Source organism: Cherax quadricarinatus, chromosome 38 (assembly GCF_038502225.1).
Source record: "Cherax quadricarinatus isolate ZL_2023a chromosome 38, ASM3850222v1, whole genome shotgun sequence".
NCBI classification, from domain to species: domain Eukaryota; kingdom Metazoa; phylum Arthropoda; class Malacostraca; order Decapoda; family Parastacidae; genus Cherax; species Cherax quadricarinatus.
In genome coordinates this window covers 30,993,195-31,016,159 of record NC_091329.1, presented here as the reverse complement: position 1 = coordinate 31,016,159, position 22,965 = coordinate 30,993,195, and the positions used below count along the sequence as shown (strand labels likewise).

Sequence of the window (22,965 nt, the reverse complement as noted above, 5' to 3'; positions counted from 1 at the left end):
CTTTCAAGGCAGGTGAAATTGCTGACCTAGAAAATGTACAGAGAACTTTCACGGCGCACATAACGGAGATAAAACACCTCAATTACTGGGAGCGCTTGAGGTTCCTGAACCTGTACTCCCCTTAACGCAGGCGGGAGAGATACATGATTATATACACCTGGAAAATCCTAGAGGGACTAGTACCGAACTTGCACGCGAAAATCACTCACTACGAAAGCAAAAGACTTGGCAGACGATGCAACATCCCCCCAATGAAAAGCACGTTAAGAGACCATACAATAAGTGTCAGGGGCCCGAGACTGTTCAACTGCCTCCCAGCATACATAAGGGGGATTACCAATAGACCCCTGGCAGTCTTCAAGCTGGCACTGGACAAGCACCTAAAGTCGGTTACTGACCAGCCGGGCTGTGGCTCGTACGTTGGTTTGCGTGCAGTCAGCAGTAACAGCCTGGTTGATCAGGCTCTGATCCACCAGGAGGTCTGGTCACAGACCGGGCCGCGGGGGCGTTGACCCCCGGAACTCTCTCCAGGTAAACTCCAGGTAAGTATGGTGACTCAGGAGGATGCCACAGTGCTGAAACACAGCTCGGTTTTGAGGTTTAACAAGACTATAAAACAGCTGCCCATGCAGAGTATACGTTAATAACATCTCGAATAAAAAATCCTTTATCAAATTGGATTTTGCTAATGCATTAAACTTAGTCAGAAGGTATGCTGCTATCTATGCTGTTTCCCTTCCCTCTATCCTTTCGCTTGAGTCAATTTTGTGTTCCTCAGACTCCTGTTTGGGGAACATAAAATTGATTCATGTGACGGTGTGCAACAGAGGAACCCTCTCACCCTTTTTCTTTTCTGTCTGTTCATCAAGGAAGTCACAGAAGTGCTCTCCAATGAGCTCAATATCTGGTTTTTAGATTATTGTATCCTAGCTGGCACTACAGAATCTCTCCTAGAGGACATTAGAAAAGTAAAAGATAATAGAGAGATCCTGGGCTTGTCTTTAAACCTCACCAAATTCGAAATAGTTTCTACCATCCGACAGGTCATTGAGGATATTAGTGCGACTTTGCCAGGAGTACGAACCATCGATCCAGCCAATAGCAGTCTCCTTGGTGATCTTATGGGGTCCAGTGCTAATGATATGATTCTCAGTAAATTTATTCCCTTATAATTTTTACAATCTCTGTTGTACCCCTTATATGAAGGAACTATACATACTCTCTGCCAATCCCTAGGTACCTTCCTCTCTTTCATGCATTTATTGAAGAAAAATACCAACCGTCTCCAAAACTACATCCCCCCCTGTTTTTAACATTTCTGTCATGATCCCATCAGTTCCAACTGCTTTACCCCTTTTCATTCTACGTAATGCCTCACACACCTCCCCCACACTCACAGCCTGCTCTGTTATTGTACCTCCATGGCCAGTGCGTGAAGTTACTGCCTATATATATCTATATATATATATATATATATATATATATATATATATATATATATATATATATATTATATATATATATATATATATATATATATATATATATATATATATATATATATATATATATATATATATATATATATATATATATATATATATATATAAAACACTGCGACTAGCCGAGGATTCGAACCCATATGACGCTAATTCACAGGACCACGGGTTAGAACGTCATGTGGTTTTCGCTCACCATGAGGCGGGCCAAAGCAACATGGGTTCGACTCCTCGGCTAGTCGCAGTGCTGTTATTGATTCAATAACACTCGTTCGTGGTTACAATACCATACATATATATATATATATATATATATATATATATATATATATATATATATATATATATATATATATATATATATATATATATATATATATATATATATATATATATATATATATATAAATTATTTACAACACTGTAAATTAATAATTTTCATGAATTCTGTTTTGCACTTTCAGGAAACGATATACTTCACTTGATGACAGACAATGTTCCCAGCATTCTCAGAGTTGACGCTGAGAATTTTGCCGGAATTAGAAAATTTGGTGAATGGAGAAGTTTCAGGGTAGCTAACGAAACAGACTTGTAAGTATTTAGTATTAAAATTCCTCATTTTATTAAATTTTCTCACCAAACACTTACGTCTTGATATGGTTTTTTTTTTCACTTATATTTGTACACACACAGAAGGAATGGCCTACATAGTAGGGACACTTCAAACTGGGGGTCCTAAGGTAGTGATTGCATGATGTATAACCCACCACTGAATAGCAGGAGGCCAAGACAAGAGTATAACGAGAATACTAAAGCAATGGTAGACACACTAGTTGACGTTACAAGAAGGCCCAACATGATATTAATCACATGGAGATTGATTGAGGAAAACCTGGAGCCACACGGGGGGCCAGAAAGGTGGAGGCCCAAGATGATGAAGTGGTGCTGGAAAACCTCGTGCATTAGACATGTTAGTGACACTCCTAGAGAGAGAGGAGAGGATGTACTAGCAAGGCTGGACCTCATATTCACTCTGATTAGTCCAGACATTGGTGATATCACACATGAAAGGTCTCTCAGATCTAATAATCATGTGGTCCTGAGCTTTGAATACACTGTAGAGCTAAAAGTACAGAGGAAAGCAGCACTAGTAGGAGACATGAAGTTCAGTGGGAAAGAGAATAGGTGGGATAAACAGTGAATGAAATAATGGAATATGTGACCACAAAATGTGAAGAGGCGAATGAGAAGTTTATAAGCAAGGGAAACAGAATCAATGCGAAGACCAGAAAGAGCACTTGGTTCACCCAAAAGTGTGAAGAGGCCAAAACTGTGCTAGAGAATGGAAAAAGTATAGATGACAAAGGACCCAGGAAAATAAGATGATTGGCTGATGAGCCAGAAATGAATATGCATGGATAAGGCAGGAAGCGCAGCGGTAATACGAGAGTAACATAGCATCGAAATCCAGATCTAACCTAAAGCTATTGTACAGCCACGTCAGGAGGTAAAAAAACAGTCAAAGACCAGGTAGTCAGGCTGAGGAAAGGAGAAGGGGAAACCACAAGACTGGACTACAGTACACCAGAATGGTAGAGCACACCAAAAAGTGCTGGACACACTACACACAACCGAGGACGAGGTGGGACTAGACATCTCTCCGTGTGTCCTGAGAGAGGAAGCATAGGTGCTGTGTGTGCCATAAACAAATATCTTCAACACATCTAATGAAATAGGGCAACTACCTGAGGTGTGGAAAACAGCAAATGTGGTGAAAAATTTTAAGAAAGGAGACAGGCAGGTAGCATTAAGCTACAGACCAGTACAAGAATAACCTGCACATAGAAGTGAGGAGCATACGACGACGCTTCGGCCCGACTTGGACCGTTTACAAAATCACACTAACGAAAGGAACGAACGAACGAACAAGTTCAGGTAAGATCCCAATGGGATGAGCGTGGAAGACGGGACAGAAGAAGAATAGCTCTGGAGAGGAGTGTTCTTAGTCGTAGAAATAGAGCCAGAGCTTAACCCAGCAGCTAAGGCGATCGTGGGGTAGACTTGAGAACAGGAATAGCAGGGACTGTTGCATCAAACTTGTGGTAGTTGAAGTTTTGAATCTTGAGTATCTGGCAGCAGGCTAGGTCACATGTGAGGGTAGAACACATATGGGAGTTATAGGAGTAACTGAGGAGGCAGGTATGCAATGGAGCCATTTTCGAACTTTTTGAAGCTGCTCCTAGATAGGTGGTATAATTTAGCCTTGTTACTGAAGGTGAAACGTAGAGGCTTGATGAACTCAAGAACTTGGGTGAGTGTGAAGTGGAGCGGTGATTCACAGGCATACTTAACTGTTCCAGCACTGAGGCTTTTGTAGAGTTCAGTACAGGTCATGGTGTCAGTATTTGAAGGAGAAGTGTAGAAGGTAAGGTTTTCCCATGAGGGTTTACCGGAGTCGTCGCTGTCTTCCTCTTTTGGAGTGGATTCATTGGGCGAATCTACAATGGTGGTAGCAGGTGACTGAGGGTCGACAGGAGTAGTGGAGAGGTGTAATGGTTAGTAACAGCAGGCTGGGAGGTGGTTGAGGCAGCATGATTATCGTTGTCAGTGGGGGAAGTGGTTATAGAAGTTACAGGAGCAGTTGCCTGGGCAGGAGACAGGTCTGCAGGTGCAGTAAAGTTCAGGGCGTTGGGTAGGATCTTGAGGATGTCTGCTGTAAGTGTGGAGTCCGGAAAATTGAAGGCAGGCATGTTGTTCAGACGGAATAGTTCGTTAATAGTGGTGTTGAAAGTGCCGGGGTTTGCTGTGTTTGCAAGGTGTGCATACACCATCCAGTACAGCACCTTGGAGGGAGCACTGTCGAGGAGTGGAGAGAGGGAGTTGCTGGGCGATGGTGCCTGTAGATTAGTGTGCAGAGTCTTGGTGGTGTCGGTTTGTGGTTTAGTTATTGCAGCGTATGTCAGTGTATTGGAGGTGTTCTTCAGAACTTTCGTTTTCTTTAATATTTCTTTCCTGAGTGGGCACTTAGCTGCAAGGGTATGATGATTACCCTTGCAGTTAAGATATGTTGGTGCTGTAGTAATGGTGCAGGATCTGAAATCGTGTCCATCATTCCCACATTTTGAACAAAGCTTCTTATCCTTGACGGGGCAGTCCTTGGTGGTGTGATTATAGGAGTAGCAGGTCCAGCAGTGGAAGATGTATGTGAAACGTTCTTGTTCTATATGACTTGGGTGGATGTGGTAATATGAGATGGCCAGACCATCAGAGAGAGCTTGGGCAGCCATGGAGACGTCTGAGAATGTAATCTTTAGCATAGATGAGGCGTTAGGGATCTTGGAGATGCTGTCTACCGAAGCCCAGGTGTTTTGTTCCTCAATAGATGTCTTCAGTGCTTCAGTAGGGAGAGAGGTGACGATATTGTCCAGTCTTTTCACAAAGACCGAACGTTTCGACTTCAAGAATGGAGACGGGGATATAGTGAATTGTTGTGTTTGTAGTGTCCTGATTGAAGAGTCCTCCATTAGTTTTGATGCTTCCGTGTCGTCTGTGCAGACAACAATGAAGGAGTCCTTCAGAGAGTGGATTGCCGTAAATTTGACCTGAAGGCAGGTCCTAACGAAGGTAGCTAAAGCTAGCTTCGAAGAGTCATTTATTGCACCATTCACAGGCTTGATTTTCACACGATGCGACAGCATTATGAAGAGGATGTGACGTTTGTAGAACATAAATTCCCCACCCTGGAGGGGTCGAAGGGAGGCTTCTTGAGCGTAGAGCAACTGTGTGATCGGACTACAATCCTAAAGGAGAGCAGGAAGGGTATATGTAGGCAGGAGGAGATAGTGGTAGTAGTGGAGGTGGAAGGAAGTAGTAGTGGGGAGGTTGTAAGAGAAGGAGGGGCCAGTCAAATACTAAGAAAAAGGAGCACTGCAAGAGAGCTAGGTGCCCACAGAGGGTAAGAGCAAGAACACCGAGGGGGGGAAACAAATTAATAAATAAAAGGAACAAATACACAGGGCAGAAGACAACCCAAAGGAGAAAAAGGAAAGAGGAAAAGGGGAAGAGGGAGAAGAAGAAGAAAAAGGAGGAATCAGGCTAGGTCACGAGTGTTCTGAAGTTTGGAGCATTTTACAATGTAGTGGGAGAGGAGGGCATCTACAGAGACGAAGCCAGGACTAAGATTCATACAAGGAAAGTTGTGTATTAGGGAGGATTCGACCAGACGGTGACTGTTAATTAAAGTTGGAAGTAGGGAAGACAGTTTTAGCAGAAGACCAGTCAATAGGATGATTGTGATCTCTGATGTGACAGAAAAGAGCATTGTTAGTTTCGGCAAGCCTAACACTATTTTTGTGCTCCCTAAATCTGTCAGAAAGTGATCAACTAGTTTCTCCAAAGTATTGAAGAGGACAGGAGGAGCAAGAAATAGAGTAGACACCAGGAACATCTGTAGAGGGAGGAGAGGTATGATCCAGATTAGTGCTAAGAGTTAGTCTGGCGGAAAGTAAGTTTGATGTCTAAGGAACGGAGAGAGTTGTTGAGATCAGAAAGATTGGAAATGTAGGGAAGGCAAGATAAGATAAGATTTCGTTCGGATTTTTAACCCCGGAAGGTTAACCACCCAGGATAACCCAAGAATGTCAGTGCGTCATCGAGGACTGTCTAACTTATTTCCATTGGGGTCCTTAAGCGTGTCCCCCAGGATGCGACCCACACCAGTCGACTAATACCCAGGTACCTATTTGCTGCTAGGTAAACAGGACAACAGGTGTAAGGAAACGTGTCGAAATGTTTCCACCCACCGGGAATCGAACCCGGGCCCTCTGTGTGTGAAGCGGGAGCTTTAGCCATTAGGCCACTGGGCCAGAGGACAGAAGAGTTCCCAGGAGTAGAGAATTTGGGATCACAGATGCGGAGGGCATGGAGAAAGAGGGAGATAAGAGCATTTTTCTTGACAGAGGAAGCATGATAAGAAAAGTAATGAATGTACATGCCATTATGCATAGGCTTGCGGTAAACGGAAAAGGCAAAACTCTTCTGTCCTCTGCCTTCCCTACATTTCCGGTCTTTCTAATCTCAATAACTCTCTCCATTCCTTAGACATCAAGCTTACTTTCCGCCAGACTAACACTCTTCGCACTAATCTCGTTCGTACCTCTCCCTCTACAGATGTTCCTGGTGTCTCCTCTATTTCTTGCTCCTCCTGTCCTCTTCAATACTTTGGAGAAACTGGTCGATCTGTTTCTGACAGACTTAGGGAGCACAAAAATAGTTGTTAGGTAAGAAACATTTTAATGTTCACAAAAATAGTGTTAGGCTTGCCGACACTAACAATGTCCTGTTCTGTCACGTCAGAGATCACAGCCATCGTACTGACTGGTCTTCTGCTAAAACTGTCTTCCCTACTTCCAACTTTAACAGTCGCCGTCTTGATGAATCCTCCCTAATACACAACTTTCCTTGTATGAATCTTAGTCCTGGCTTCATCTCTGTAGATGCCTTCCTCTCCCACTACATTGTAAAATGCTTCAAACTTCAGAACAACCGTGACTTAACCTGATTTCTCCTTTTTCTTCTTCTCCCTCTTCCCCTTCTTCCCTTTTTCTCATTTGGGTTGTCTTTCTTCTGCCCTGTTTATTTGTTCCTTTTATTTATTTGTTTTTGCCCCCTCGGTGTTCTTGCTCTTACCCTCTGTGGGCACCTAGCTCTCTTGCAGTGCTCCTCCTTCTTAGTATTTGACTGGCCCCTCCTCCTCTTACTACCTCCCCACCTTCCACCTCCACTACTACCACTACTACTACTACCTCCTCCTGCCTATGTATACCCTTCCTGCTCTTCTTTCGTTAGTGTGACTTTGTAAATGGTCCAAGTCTGACCGAAACGTCGTCGTAAGCTCCTCTCTTCTAAGTGCGGGCTATTTGTGTATTGTTCCAATTACGGTATTGTGCCTTTTTGTTATTTATTTACAGACCAGTGTCATTAACATGTGTAGTATGCAAAGTCATGAAGAAGTTTATCAGGATAATACTGTTTGAGCACCTAGAAAAAAATGAACTTATACACGATAACCAGCATGGTTTCAGGGAGGGGAAATCCTCTGCCACAAGCCTAATGGAGTTTCAAGATAAGGTGACAGAAGTTTGACAGGAGAGAAAGGGGTCGGTAGACTATATTTTCTTGGGTTGTAAGAAGGCATTCGGTACAGTTATACTCAGGAATAACAGGAAAAGCACTGCAATGGGTCAGAGAATACCTGACATGAAGGCAACGAGTGATGCTTCGTGACGAGATGTTAGAGTAGGCTCCTGTGATGAACGGGGTTCTACAAAGTTCAGTCCTAGGTCTAGTGCTGTTTCTGGTATACGTGAATGACAAGACGGAAAGGATTGATTCAAATGTGTCCTTGTTTGTAGACGCCGAGAAGCTAATGCGTGGAATTCAAGTGGATAAGCATCAGACAGAACTACAAAGGGATCTGGACAGGCTGCAAGCCTGGTCCTACAACTGGTTCTTTGAGTTTAAACCCACCAAGTGCACAGTTATGGAGACTGGGAAGTATAATACCAAGTATAATACCAAGCATAATACCAAGCACATCTCCTGAGGCGTACATCAACCAAATAACTGCTGCAGCATATGGACGCCTGGCAAACCTAAGAATAGCGTTTCGACACCTTAGCAAGGAATCGTTCAAGATTGTACACCGTGTATGTCAGGCCCATGTTGGAGTATGCAGCACCCATATGGAACCCACACCTGGCCAAACACGTCAAGAAATTAGAGAAAGTGCGAAGGTTTGTAACAAGGTTAGTCCCTAAACTAAGGGGTATCTTCTATGAGGAGAAGTTAAGGGAAATCGACCTGACAACACTGGAGGGCAGGAGAGATGGGAGGACGTGATATCGATATAAAAAATACTGAGAGGAATTGACAAGGTGGATAGGGAGGAGAGAGTCAAAATGGCAGATTTACACGTACAACAGGATATTACTGCCTTAAATGTACGCCTTGATACGCTAAAGAAGAAACAACTGTATACAAGAACTCTACATACCAGATAGGGAACATCCTCTCCAAGTTGAAAATACCACTGATTATATCATCAATACTCCTCCTCACAGGACACAAAGAATGACTCTCCCACAGAGGCTGCGTCGCTTCATCCATGAAGATAATTACCATCGACCAATGATCTTGAGCAACCTCCCTGCAGATGAAGATGACTGGGTAACACCAGAACCCTTCTATGTCTACTAAGAAAATCACAGCCCCCAATTAGGGAGATATCTTATGTAACAATTCTGTTAAAATTATGCTACATTTACTATGGCGGGACACCACCTTGAAAGAAGCTAACATGTCAAGTAATTATTTAAGAACTGTACAGACAATTAACGTCTTAATTGTCGTTAAATATTTGTTGTGCAATCGCAAAAAAACAGGCAATTGCAACTTGCATATATACTACCAATTCAGAGTCATGTGCCTATACTATATCTGTTATATCTATGTGACTCTGATGGGTTAGTATTATACCTCTTCAAGAATTTTCTATTATTCCACATACATTTCTTACATTGCACCAAAGTGGTTGGGCCACTTACCTTTTATATCCTACCTCACCCCTCCCCCTCCCACCCTTTTCCAATATTTCTATCCTTACCCATCCTTCTTCCTTACCCACTTTACCAAAGACTCTGGTCATAAGAATCGAATCGGCACAGCAACAAAGGGTCACAACTGAAAGTTGGAGACTCAGATGAGTCACAAAGTTTTACTTCAGGATTAGAGGTGTCAGGAAGTGAAATAATCTGGAAAGTGATGTAGTGGAGGCAGGATCCATACATAGCCGAAGCTCACGGAACAGGGAGAGAGAGTGGATCTAGTAGCGACCAGTGAAATGGCGGGGCGAGAGCTATGAGTCGACCCCTGCAACCACAAATAGGTGAATACACATACACACAACGTGTGTTGGAATGTGACTAGGTGTCATAGTTTCCGTGTGTCGAACAGGGTTCCACAAGGGTCAGTCCTCAATCCCATGCTGTTTCTTGTACATATGACTGATATGACGGAAGGGATAAATTCAGAGGTGTCCCTGTTTGGAGACAATATAAAACTAATGAGGAGAATACAAGAGAACGAGGATCAGGTAAGTCTATAATGAGACCTGGACAGGTCGCAAGCCTGATCTGACAAATTGGTTCCTGGGGTTTAACTCCAAGTACAAAATTATGAATCTTGTGGAAGGAAAAAAGAAGACTGCAGACGGAGTATAGCCTACGAGGAGAGGTTCAGGGAACTCATACAACGACAATGGAGGACAGGAGGGATAGGGGGAACACGAAAATACTGAGAGGAATTAACACGGTGGACAGGGCTATAAGATTTCAGAGATGGGACACAACAACAAAGAGAAACAACCGGAAGTTAAAAACTCAGATGAGTCATAGGGATGTTAGTATTTTTTTTATCTTTACAGCTGTCAGGAAGTAGAACAATCTGGAGAGTATAGTAGTGGAGGTAGGATTCATATATAGCCTTCAGATAAGACTCTTGGAGCAGGGAGACAGTGGACCTAGTGGTGACCAGCAAAGAGGCGGCGCCAGAACTGGAATCGACCCCTGAAACCGCATATAGACGAGTACATATACATAGATCTTGAGACAGAAACCACTGTTCAGGAGGCTGGAAAGATATGGTGTTTTACAAGAGAGGAAACAACTGCAGCAGAGAATAAGAAACAGTCGAAGACAGGAAGGACAAGTATCAAACCCAATGGCAGGTGTGGAAGCTGTATACACAGGAAGCTACCAATTCTAGCCTCAATATCTGGAAGCTTCACATCAAAGGAAACACCAGGCTCATACCCATAAGATCTATAGAACCCAACCCTGGGCTTCACTATCCCAAACCTCGGGTAGAAGAAGAACCCGAGAAACAGATCACGATAACAAAGAGGAAACTGAAAGTGTGGCATTCAAATGTAGATGGAATAACAAACAAGAGTGAGGAAGGGAAAGTGCAAATAACAGAGTCATCCTTTAACACTGTAACAGAGGCCAGACTCATACAAAAATTAAACAGATACAATTTTCCAAAAAGGATATCAGGTGAGAAAGGACAGAAGAAATACATGAGATATAATATTGATAATCCGGAACCAATGGACTGAGATATTTTTAAATGCACCGACCATCTACCACTGAGATATGGTGTCCGTAGTAGAAGAAATAAATGGAAAGTACTTGAATGACTACATAATAGGGATGTGGAAGATACTATATATTTTCCTGAAATACAGTATATGTAAATTGATGGCCTATATTGTATTAATAAAAATTGTTATAAAAAATGGGAAGCTGCGCCTGTGCAGAAAAGGACTCGCCATGTTTTGAAATGAGCCAAGAAAACGTTAGTGAAAATAGGTAGAATTTTCATGCTCTAGAGGTTATATTGGGCTTAAAACCTCTCAAATAGGAGCCGAAATTGTTGGATGTGCAACCCTGCATAACGTGAGAAATCAGGCGACAGGAAAGGACAACTCCAGGAACCTCAGGTAAGTCTGTTTATGTTGTAGCTCTGGCCAGTGTTATTTTCATAGACATTGAGGTTTTTTGAGTATGATACACAGTAATCTCCAGTCAAATTGGTGAGTGGTATTAAGATATATTCTCCTTCTGATATATAAATGTGTATATATATTCATTTATTAATTTTAATATACAGTCCACAAATTTATATATTTACCAGAATTCCTGGTGATGCATATTTCATTTATAATTATTAGGTCTAGAGCAACTTGTGGATATGACAGTGGTAGGTATCGAAGGGGGATATTTTTTGTGACCTAGGTGTCCCAGATTCCTATATGGAAAATTTTCTAGGGTGTTACCTGTATGTACCTCAACATTACATGCACACAAGTAATCTCATTGGGAGACAACAGCAATATTCTTCACCGAAGTCACCCCGTGTAGACATGTGAGAAAACTTAACCACCCATGGTCCCTGCAGGTGGTCCCTTCGACCTAACAATCTTATCCATATCTATCCGAGACCAGTATAAATTGGACAGCACCCACAAGTACGGCGCTACTAAATAATTGTGGACTGTATAGATTATATTAGTATAACTGAATGAAGGGGGGGGGGGTAGGTTGCGCATGTATATATCCATCAAGGAAAAAACACTTGTATATAATACCGCCACTTACCATATATTCTCTGGTGGTCACTTGATGTAGCTGGATCACCCCCAACCTATCCAATTACAACATACCTAACTGGCCAGTATCAGTCTGCTATAACAAGAAGGGTTACTTAACTGTGGGTGATTGATGCCCCTTATTTCCTCCATTCACTATCTCATTTCGATGTCTTGCTACACCGACACGGTTCTTATTCCAGCAGGACGAGGTATCCGTTGGTTTGTCCAGGTTTAGAAGTCGTGACTCCATAAAAACTTCACTATCCTCGGGACAGGAACCACGAGGTCAGTGATCACTCGGAGCAGGGCGACTTATTTCACTTCAAGCATTCTCTTAACTTAGTGTTATTATCACTGATTACATTACAATTCACAAGACGATTCAATGTCTCATAATTATACACATTAGAGGTCACTCCATTAAGATCTAAGACCGATGAGCGAAGATTAAATCACGGGTATTTTCCCCTGCACACACTCCATGGTGTCGCACCAGTCACCACCGATCCCACCATTATTCACTAATTTTACCACTTTATTATGGTGGTCCCGTAAATCACGTTCCCTCACTCTTCACCAGGAACAATTACGACACTTCCTATTATGAAGTGAAGCCTATATTAAACCTTAGGCCGCCATGAACGCCAATTTCCTGGTCCCATCCATGCTTTCCCAGCCTCTTAACTCCATTCAAAACACTCGGTCGATGGATCTATAATTTCCTCACTAACAGAACACAGAGAGTAGTCGTCAACAGAGTAAAGTCCGAGGCAGCTACGGTGAAAAGCTCTGTTCTACAAGGCACAGTACTCGCTCCCATCTTGTTCATCATCCTCATATCCGACATAGACAAGGATGTCAGCCACAGCACCGTGTCTTCCTTTGCAGATGACACCCGAATCTGCATGACAGTGTCTTCCATTGCAGACACTGCAAGGCTCCAGGCGGACATCAACCAAATCTTTCAGTGGGGTGCAGAAAACAATATGAAGTTCAACGATAAGAAATTTCAATTACTCAGATATGGTAAACACGAGGAAATTAAATCTTCATCAGAGTACAAAACAAATTCTGGCCACAAAATAGAGCGAAACACCAACGTCAAAGACCTGGGAGTGATCATTGTATCAATCGCATCTGCTAGAAAAATGACAGGATGGATAATGAGAACCTTCAAAACTAGGGAGGCCAAGCCCATGATGACACTCTTCAGGTCACTTGTTCTATCTAGGCTGGAATATTGCTGCACACTAAAAGCACCTTTCAAGGCAGGTGAAATTGCTGACCTAGAAAATGTACAGAGAACCTTCACAGTGCGCATAACGGAGATAAAACACCTCAATTACTGGGAGCGCTTGAGGTTCCTAAACCTGTATTCCCTGGAACGCAGGAGGGAGAGATACATGATTACATACACCTGGAAAATCCTAGAGGGACTAGTACCGAACTTGCACACGAAAATCACTCACTACGAAAGCAAAAGACTTGGCAGACGATGCAACATCCCCCCAATGAAAAGCAGGGGTGTCACTAGCACGTTAAGAGACCATACAATAAGTGTCAGGGGCCCGAGACTGTTCAACTGCCTCCCAGCATACATAAGGGATTACCAACAGACCCCTGGCAGTCTTCAAGCTGGCACTGGACAAGCACCTAAAGTCGGTTCCTGACCAGCCGGGCTGTGGCTCGTACGTTGGTTTGCGTGCAGCCAGCAGTAACAGCCTGGTTGATCAGGCTCTGATCCACCAGGAGGCCTGGTCACAGACCGGGCCGCGGGGGCGTTGACCCCTGGAACTCTCTCCAGGTAAACTCCAGGTATGCCCCATCTCGACCTCTCTCCTGCACATCTGCGCAGGCGCAGAGGGAACCCTGTTGGTACTATTCCATTTTCAAATTCATTTTTGACCCAAATCAACACATGAAACACCTATTAGGCACTATAGCTTCGGAAAATTAAAATATTTTCCACGTATTCTATTTAATAAAAATTATGTTATGAAAAAATGGGAAGCTGCACCTGTGCAGAAAAGGACTCGCCATGTTTTGAATTGAGCCAAGAAAACGTTAGTGAAAATAGGAAGAATTTTCATGCTCTAGAGGTTATATTGGGCTTAAAACCTCTCAAATAGGAGCCGAAATTGTTGGATGTGCAACCCTGCATAACGTGAGAAATCAGGCGACAGGAAAGGACAACTCCAGGAACCTCAGGTAAGTCTGTTTATGTTGTAGCTCTGGCCAGTGTTATTTTCATAGGTAGACAGTGAGGTTTTTTGAGTATGATACACAGTAATCTCCAGTCAAATTGGTGAGTGATATTAAGATATATTCTCCTTCTGTTATATAAATGTGTATATATAATCATTTATTAATTTTAATATACAGTCCACAAATTTATATATTTACCAGAATTCCTGGTGATGCATATTTCATTTGTAATTAATAGGTCCAGAGCAACTTGTGGATATGACAGTGGTAGGTATCGAAGGGGGACATTTTTAGTGACCTAGGTGTCTCAAATTCCTACTTGTCTATGTAACTTTGATAAATAATAATTATCTTTCTTATCATTTACTGGAATGTACATTATGAGTTACATCCAGATAAATGTAATTTTCCACAGGGGATATATATATATATATATATATATATATATATATATATATATATATATATATATATATATATATAAATGTCGTGCCGAATAGGTAAAATTGGTCATTTAGCAAGAGCTCATTTAAAATTAAGTTCTTTCTAAAATTTTCTCTTATACGTTTAAAGACAGATTTTTGTCATGTATGTTAATGTAAAAATTAATAATTTTGTACCAAAATAACCTTAGAAAACTTTCCTAACGTTATTATAACAAGCGCAATTTAATTTAGCCTAATCCAACTAAATATATTTTAGATAAGTTTACAATAATTTAACAATAAACAAACACAATTATATTTTTTCATTAGGTTCATAATGATTTTTGCGAAATTATTGCATACACAGATTTTTCACATATGCAATAAAATTACAATAAACAGGTGATATCAAAATATATAGAACAACCACTGTGAAAAAATAGTGAAATTCAAAGTGCTTTCGTGAGTTCTCACATTATCAAGGAACACAGTTCCTTAATGTTAGAAGTTACGAAACCGCTTGGAATTTCTCTATTCTTTCACAGTGGTTGTTTTGCATATTCTGAAATCACATGTTTACTGTGATCTTATTGCATATATATATATATATATATATATATATATATATATATATATATATATATATATATATATATATATATAAGTAGTGAAAATTTCCACTGGGGCATCCCTTCCGGTTTAGGGCCTTCCACTGGAGCATCCCTTCCGGTTTAGGCCTTCTACAGAGACATCCCTTCCGGTCTAGGACCTTCTTCTGAGGCATCCCCTTTTCACACCTAGGTGTTACTTCCGGTTTTGACCATGACCTCGCCCTCGAGACTACCTCACCCTTGACCCCCCAACCAATACCCCCACCCCCACGACCCCCCGCCTTGCGACCCCACCATCGCGCCCCGCCCGCCCGCGCGCCCGCCCGCGCCCTTTGCGACCCCCCGCCGCGCGCCCGCCCGCGCGCCCGCCCGCGCCCTTCGCGACTCCCGCCCGCGCCTTCTGCTGCGCCTTCTGCAGCGTCGTCCGGATCGCCCCCGCGCCTCGAATTTTTTTTTCTTATGATCTCCTTGGATCAAGGTTTTTGGATTCCCCCCTACGGGGTTTCGATTTTTTTTTGAATTTCATTTTCTTGTGCTCTCCATCTCCTCGGATCAAGGTTTTTGGATTCCCCCCTATGGGGTTTTCGAAATTCTCCATCTCCTCGGATCAAATTTTCTCGATAATACCAAGACTCCATCTCCTCAGATCAAATTTTTAAGGTTCCCCCTCCCACTTTCACCCCCCATCCCCCAAATTTTCTCGATAATACAAGTTTTGGATACTCCCCCCTATGGGGTTCTCAATATCAAAGTCTCCACTTCCTCGGATCCCCCTCTCACTTTCACCCCCATCCCAAAATTTCTCGAAATCAAAGTCTCCATCTCCTCGGATCCCCCTCCCACTTTCACCCCCCAACCCCAAAAATTTCTCGATAATACAAGTTTTTTGGATTCCCCCCTATGGGGTTTTCGAAATTCTCCATCTTCTTGGATCAAGGTTTTTTTGGGTACCCCTCCTTTCACCCCCCATCCCCAAAAAAATTCTCAATATCAAAGTCTCCACTTCCTCGGATCCCCCTCCCACTTTCACCCCCCAACCCCAAAAATTTCTCTATAATACAAGTTTTTGGATTCCCCCCTATGGGGTTTTCGAAATTCTCCATCTCCTTGGATCAAGTTTTTTGGATTCCCCCCTATGGGGTTTTCAAAATTCTCCAATTCCTCGGATCAAGTTTTTTGGATCCCCCCCCCCTATGGGGTTTTTGAAATTCTCCAATTCCTCGGATCAAGTTTTTGGATCCCCCTCTGGGGGTAAGCATGCTTACTACAGGTCTAAACAAGTCAAATGAACTAAGAAGGGTGTTTACTCGGCGGTCAGTGACGTCACGCGCACACAGGTTGAATCAGGTCGGTCCTTTTAGTTCATTCAAGATAATAAGGGAACATAGTAGTGACGTCATGCGCACACAGGCTGAATCTTTGTCGATCCTTTTAGTTCATTCAAGTTAATAAGGGGATATAGTACCTACATCATAGGGAAAACATTTTCATCATCAGAAAGACACATTTTTTCGTTAATACCCACAATTTCTTTACAACACAAGTCTAGACATTTTTTAACTATTTCATCTCAGGTCACTCCCCACGAAGTAACCTCCCAAACCCTCACACTCCAACCAACACCTCACAATTTTCACTCATAACCCCAATTTTTCTCGTTTTAACCCTTTTAGTTCATTAAAGTTAATAAGGGGACACATGCATCAGAAAGTCACCACATCGCTTACATCCACTTTTCGTTAAATTCACTACTCACAATTTTACATATTACGAAGTTAAATACGCACTTTTACTTTGAACATCTTCAAAACACTCATAAATCATTTGAATACTCACAAAAACATCATTCGAACACCCCCAAAATCACCTCTGAATACTCCCAGAACACCTTCATAAGTACTCTTGCACATCATTTGAACACCTTCATAAGTACTCTCTTAATCATTTGTACACCTTCAAAAAACACCTTTGAATACTCACATAAACACCCTTGAACACCTTCAAAACACCTTTGAATAACCTCAAAACACCTTTGAACACCTTCAAAACACCCTTGATCACCTTCAAAACACCCTTGAACACTCTCAAAAACAACATTTGAACACACTCAAAACACCTTTGAACATTTCCAAAACACTATTTGAGTACTCCCAAATAAGATTTGACATCTCTAATTTATCTGCACTTACACATTTCATTAAATTACAACTCATCCCCTCAGTCTCCAGACTAGGCATTTTCTCGTTTTTACCCTTTTAGTTCATTAAAGTTATTAAGGGGACACAATACATCAGAAAAAAGTCACAAAAACTAACTCAAACACTTTACTTTGAACACCCCCAAAGTACTCTCATAATCATTTGAATACTCACATAAACACCCTTGAACACCTTCAAAACACCTTTGAATATCGTTTTTAAACTAATTTCATCACAACCCACTTATATCATCTTTTTTCGGTAACTCTAATTCGACTACACTACCCTCATCAATTACCAACAAATTTTACACGTTTTAACTAATGTCATCACTGTAACCAAGATTTTCAAAAAAAAAAAAAAAAAAAAACTCTATGACACCTAACACACACGCACACACACACCCCACAACACCCACAATTTTTCTCGTTTTAACCCTTTTAGTTCATTAAAGTTAATAAGGGGACACAGTACATCAGAAAGTCACAACAACAACATCCACAACCCACAATTTTTTCTCGTTTTAGCTAATTTCATCAGAAAAAGTCCCAACAACAACCCACTTATAACATCTTTTTTCGGTATCTCTAGTTCGACAACAACACCCACAACACCCACATCCCACAACACCCACGAACATTTCCAAAACACTATTTGAGTACTCCCAATTACACCACTGATTACTACTAAAACACCACTGAATTCAATCAAAAACACCCTTCAACACCTTCAAAACACCTTTGAACACCTTCAAAACACCTTTGACACCTTCAAAAACACCTTTGAACATTTCCAATCAACACTGAAACACTTCCAAAAAAAACACAATTTGAGTACTCCCAATTACACCACTGAATACTACTAAAACACCGCTGAATTCAATCAAAACACCCTTCAACACCTTCAAAACACCTTTGAACACCTTTGAACACCTTCAAAAAAAACAACATTTGAACACACTCAAAACACCTTTGAACACCTTTGAACATTTCCAAACAACACTGAAACACTTCCAAAAACACCATTTGAGTACTCCCAAATACACCACTGAATACTAAAACACCACTGAATACACTCAAAACACCACCAAAATCACCATAAACTAAGATCAACACCCACATCCCACAACACCCACAACCCACAACACCCACATTTTTTTTTCTCGTTTTATCTAATTTCATCAGAAAGTCACAACACCCACACCCCCCATTTTTTTCTCGTTTTAACCCTTTTAGTTCATTAAAGTTAATAAGGGGACACACTACATCAGAAAAAGTCCCAACAACAACCCACTTATAACATTTTTTTTCGGTATCTCTAGTTCGACAACAACACCCACAACACCCACATCCCACAACACCCATGAACATTTCCAAAACACTATTTGAGTACTCCCAATTACACCACTGATTACTACTAAAACACCGCTGAATTCAATCAAAACACCCTTCAACACCTTCAAACACCCTTGAACACCTTCAAAACACTCTTGAACACTTTTCAAAAACACCTTTGAACATTTCCAATCAACACTGAAACACTTCCAAAAACACCATTTGAGTACTCCCAATTACACCACTGATTACTACTAAAACACCGCTGAATTCAATCAAAACACCCTTCAACACCTTCAAACACCCTTGAACACACTCAAAACACCCTTCAACACCTTCAAAACACCTTTGAACACCTTCAAAACACCTTTGAACACATTCAAAACACTCTCATAATCATTTGAACACACTCAAAACACCTTTGAATAACCTCAAAACACCTTCGAACACCTTCAAAACACCCTTGAACACCCTTGATCACCTTCAAAAAAACAACATTTGAACACACTCAAAACACCTTTGAACACCTTTGAACATTTCCAAACAACACTGAAACACTTCCAAAAACACCATTTGAGTACTCCCAAATACACCACTGAATACTAAAACACCACTGAATACACTCAAAACACCACCAAAATCACCATAAACTAAGATCAACACCCACATCCCACAACACCCACAACCCACAACACCCACAATTTTTTCTCGTTTTATCTAATTTCATCAGAAAGTCACAACACCCACACCCCCCATTTTTTTCTCGTTTTAACCCTTTTAGTTCATTAAAGTTAATAAGGGGCCACACTACATCAGAAAAAGTCACAAAAACAACCCACTTATAACGTCTTTTCGGTATCTCTAGTTCGACAACAACACCCACATCCCACATCACCCACATCCCACATCCCCCACACACACACACAGACACACACACACACATCCCTAACCTAGCCTAACCTAACCTAACTTATCCTAACCTAACCTAACCTAACCTAACCTAACCTAACTTTTCCTAACCTAGCCTAACCTAACCTAACCTTACCTAAATTATCCTAACCTAACCTAACCTAGCCTAACCTAACCTAACTTAACCTAACCTAACCTAACCGAACCTACCCTAACCTAACCTTACCTAACCTAACCTAGCCTAACCTAACCTAACCTAACTTAACCTAACCCAACCTAACCTAACCTAACCTAGCCTAACCTAACTTAACCTAACCTAACCTAACCTACCCTAACCTAACCTAACCTAACCTATCTTAACCTTACCTAACCTAACCTAGCCGAACCTATCCTAACCTAACCTAAAATATATTGGAACACTTCCAAAATACATTAGAGTACTCCAGAATTACTTTGAACGACTCCATTTTTGGATATTTCCAAATTAGTTTTGAAAACTTTATCGTAAAGAACATAAGAACATAAGAACATAAGAACGAAGGAACACTGCAGAAGGCCTACTGGCCCATGCGAGGCAGGTCCAAGTCCCTACCGGCTTAAGCCAATGCACCCAACCTAGTCAGGTCAGGTCACATTGACTTAAGGGAGGAACACGGCAACCGACCTGTTAGCACAAGCTATCAGGTCCAACTCACACCCACCCACATCTACTCATGTATTTATCCAACCTATTTTTAAAGCTACACAACGTTCTGGCCTCTATAACGGTACTTGGGAGTTTGTTCCACTCATCCACAACTCTATTACCAAACCAGTACTTTCCTATATCCCTCCTGAATCTGAATTTTTCCAACTTAAAACCATTGCTGCGAGTCCTGTCTAGGCTAGATATTTTCAGCACACTATTTACATCCCCTTTATTTATTCCTGTCTTCCACTTATAAACCTCAATCATATCCCCCCTAATTCTACGTCTTTCTAGAGAGTGCAGTTTCAGGGCCCTTAGTCCATCCTCATAGGGAAGGTTTCTGATACATGGGATCATCTTTGTCATCCTCCTTTGTACATTCTCCAGAGAATCTATATCCATTCTGTAATACGGTGACCAAAACTGTGCAGCATAATCTAAATGAGGCCTAACCAAGGATGTATAGAGTTGAAGAACAACCTGAGGACTCCTATTATTTATGCTTCTTGATATGAAGCCAAGGATTCTATTAGCTTTATTGCGAACACTTATGCACTGTTGTCTTGGTTTCAGATTACTGCTAACCAGAACTCCTAAATCTTTTTCGCAATCCGTAATATTAAGATCTACATTATTTAGTTTATATGTGGCATGGTTATTGTCCTGTCCAACATTTAGAACTTTGCATTTGTCTATATTAAACTGCATCTGCCACTTCTCCGACCACTGCATCAGTCTATTCAAATCTTCCTGGAGTGCTCGAATGTCCTCGTCAGAATGAATTCGACGGCCTATTTTGGTGTCATCGGCAAACTTGCCGATGTCGCTCTTTATGCCCTCATCTATGTCGTTTATGTAGATTGTGAACAGCAGGGGGCCCAACACTGACCCCTGTGGAACACCGCTCGTGACGCTTCCCCACTCTGATTTCTCCCCATTTATGCAAACTCTCTGCTGCCTATTTGTCAACCATGCCTCTATCCAGGAAAAAATTTCTCCTCCTATTCCATGTGCTTTAATTTTCCTCAATAGTCTCTGATGTGGGACCCTGTCAAAAGCCTTACTGAAGTCCATATACACAATATCATATTCATTACCATGATCTACCTCCTCAAATACCTTAGTGAAAAAAGTTAATAAATTCGTAAGGCAGGAACGCCCCTTTGTAAAACCATGCTGAGATTCGTTGATTAATTTATGCTTTTCAAGGTGGCTACGAACTGCCTCGGCAATTATTGATTCCATAAATTTTCCCACTATGGAGGTTAGGCTTATTGGTCTATAGTTCGAAGCTAAGGACCTGTCACCTGTTTTGAAAATAGGTATCACATTTGCCATTTTCCACTTATCTGGCACCATGCCAGTTTGTAGTGATATGTTGAAAAGATTAGCCAAAGGTGTGCTAAGCTCCTCTTTACATTCCTTTAGAACCCTTGCATACAGTTCATCAGGGCCTGGGGATTTGTTAGGTTTTAATTTATCTATTTGCCTAAGGACCATGTCACTTGTGACCCTAATAGTGCACAGTTTATTATCGTCCTGTTCTACATAATTTATCATTACTGGAATATCGCTGGTATCCTCCTGTGTAAAAACTGAGAGGAAGTATGTGTTAAAAATTCTACACATTTCCTTATCACTGTCAGTGAGCTGACCCGAGGAACTTTTGTGTGTGTGTAAAAATCGAACATTATTTTCTTGTTGGTAAAACACACTCAATGGTAGAAATATTTACTCGATTTCCGAATAGAAGCACTGTCCTCGCTCTGAGAGACTCATTGTGGGTCACCCCAACACATGGTGTAATGCGCTTCACACCCAAGGTAGAACATAACACCTGCGTCAACTCAGGACAGACAGGCGCCATGTAATGCGGGTAACATCCAAGGTAGAAAATCATCTCTTTCCAGACCAACTGTCTATCCTAACCTAACCTAACCTAACCTAATTTCTAACCTAACCTAACCTCACCTAACCGAACCTAACCTAACTCCATCAATCACCTCTATCCTAACCTAACCTAACCTAACCTAACCCAACCTAACTCCATCAAACACCTCTATCCTAACCTAACCTAACCTATCCTCACACTCCCATTGTGTTACTTGGTGGTTGGTAACATCACACCTAACCCCCCTTGTTTCAACCTGTTGTACCCTACATTATCTAAGAACACTATATCCAAGACGATTACCAGATTTTATGATCCCCAACACCAAGATCACAGAAAACACACATTTTTATAATTATTCACACAAAAATCACGATCACCAATTCCATATCATGTTTACCGTCATCTATCAACACTAATCACCAAGATCACCAAAAAATCTAAGATCATGCATCTCAAAACTACTATGATCACTGAAAACACTTATTTTTTAAACATTCGCACAAAAATAAGACATACACAAAAATACCACAACACTTCCACCAACATCTATAACATAACATGAGCACTATAACATATCACTATCACAAAAAAAAATAATACACAAACACCCACATATTATACATTTCAATTGGAAATTTAAGACATGAGACATACACACCAAATCTAAGACATTCACCTCCAACTAAGACATACACATCACCCTTAAAACTTCCTTCCTTATTCATTCCGCATATCTCCTAGAGCTGTTTTAACCCCGACGGATCCACCACGACGTAGGAGCCAGAGGAACCATCACCACTCCAACACCACCACTATGGCGCCTGTCTGTCCTGAGTTGACGCAGAGGTGTTATTGTATTCTTACCCTTGTCTTGAAGCGTTAATACCCACCATGTTGAGTTGGGGATGACCCAACAATGAGTCTCCCAGAGCGACCAAGTGTTTCTATTCTGGAAATCGAGTAAAATATTTCTACCATTGAAGGTGTGTTTA

The 22,965-nt window shown here is 41.4% G+C and overlaps 1 protein-coding gene across 1 annotated transcript in view; it reads left to right on the top strand.

Moving 5' to 3' along the window:
* LOC128693088 (techylectin-5B-like) overlaps positions 1-22,965 on the top strand; it is a 252,419-nt gene that overhangs the window by 189,295 nt on the left and 40,159 nt on the right. Inside the window, exon 7 of the mRNA XM_070092220.1 lies at positions 1,964-2,090. Coding sequence (XP_069948321.1) covers positions 1,964-2,090 — 127 coding nt within the window. The remainder of the gene's footprint in view (positions 1-1,963; positions 2,091-22,965) is intronic.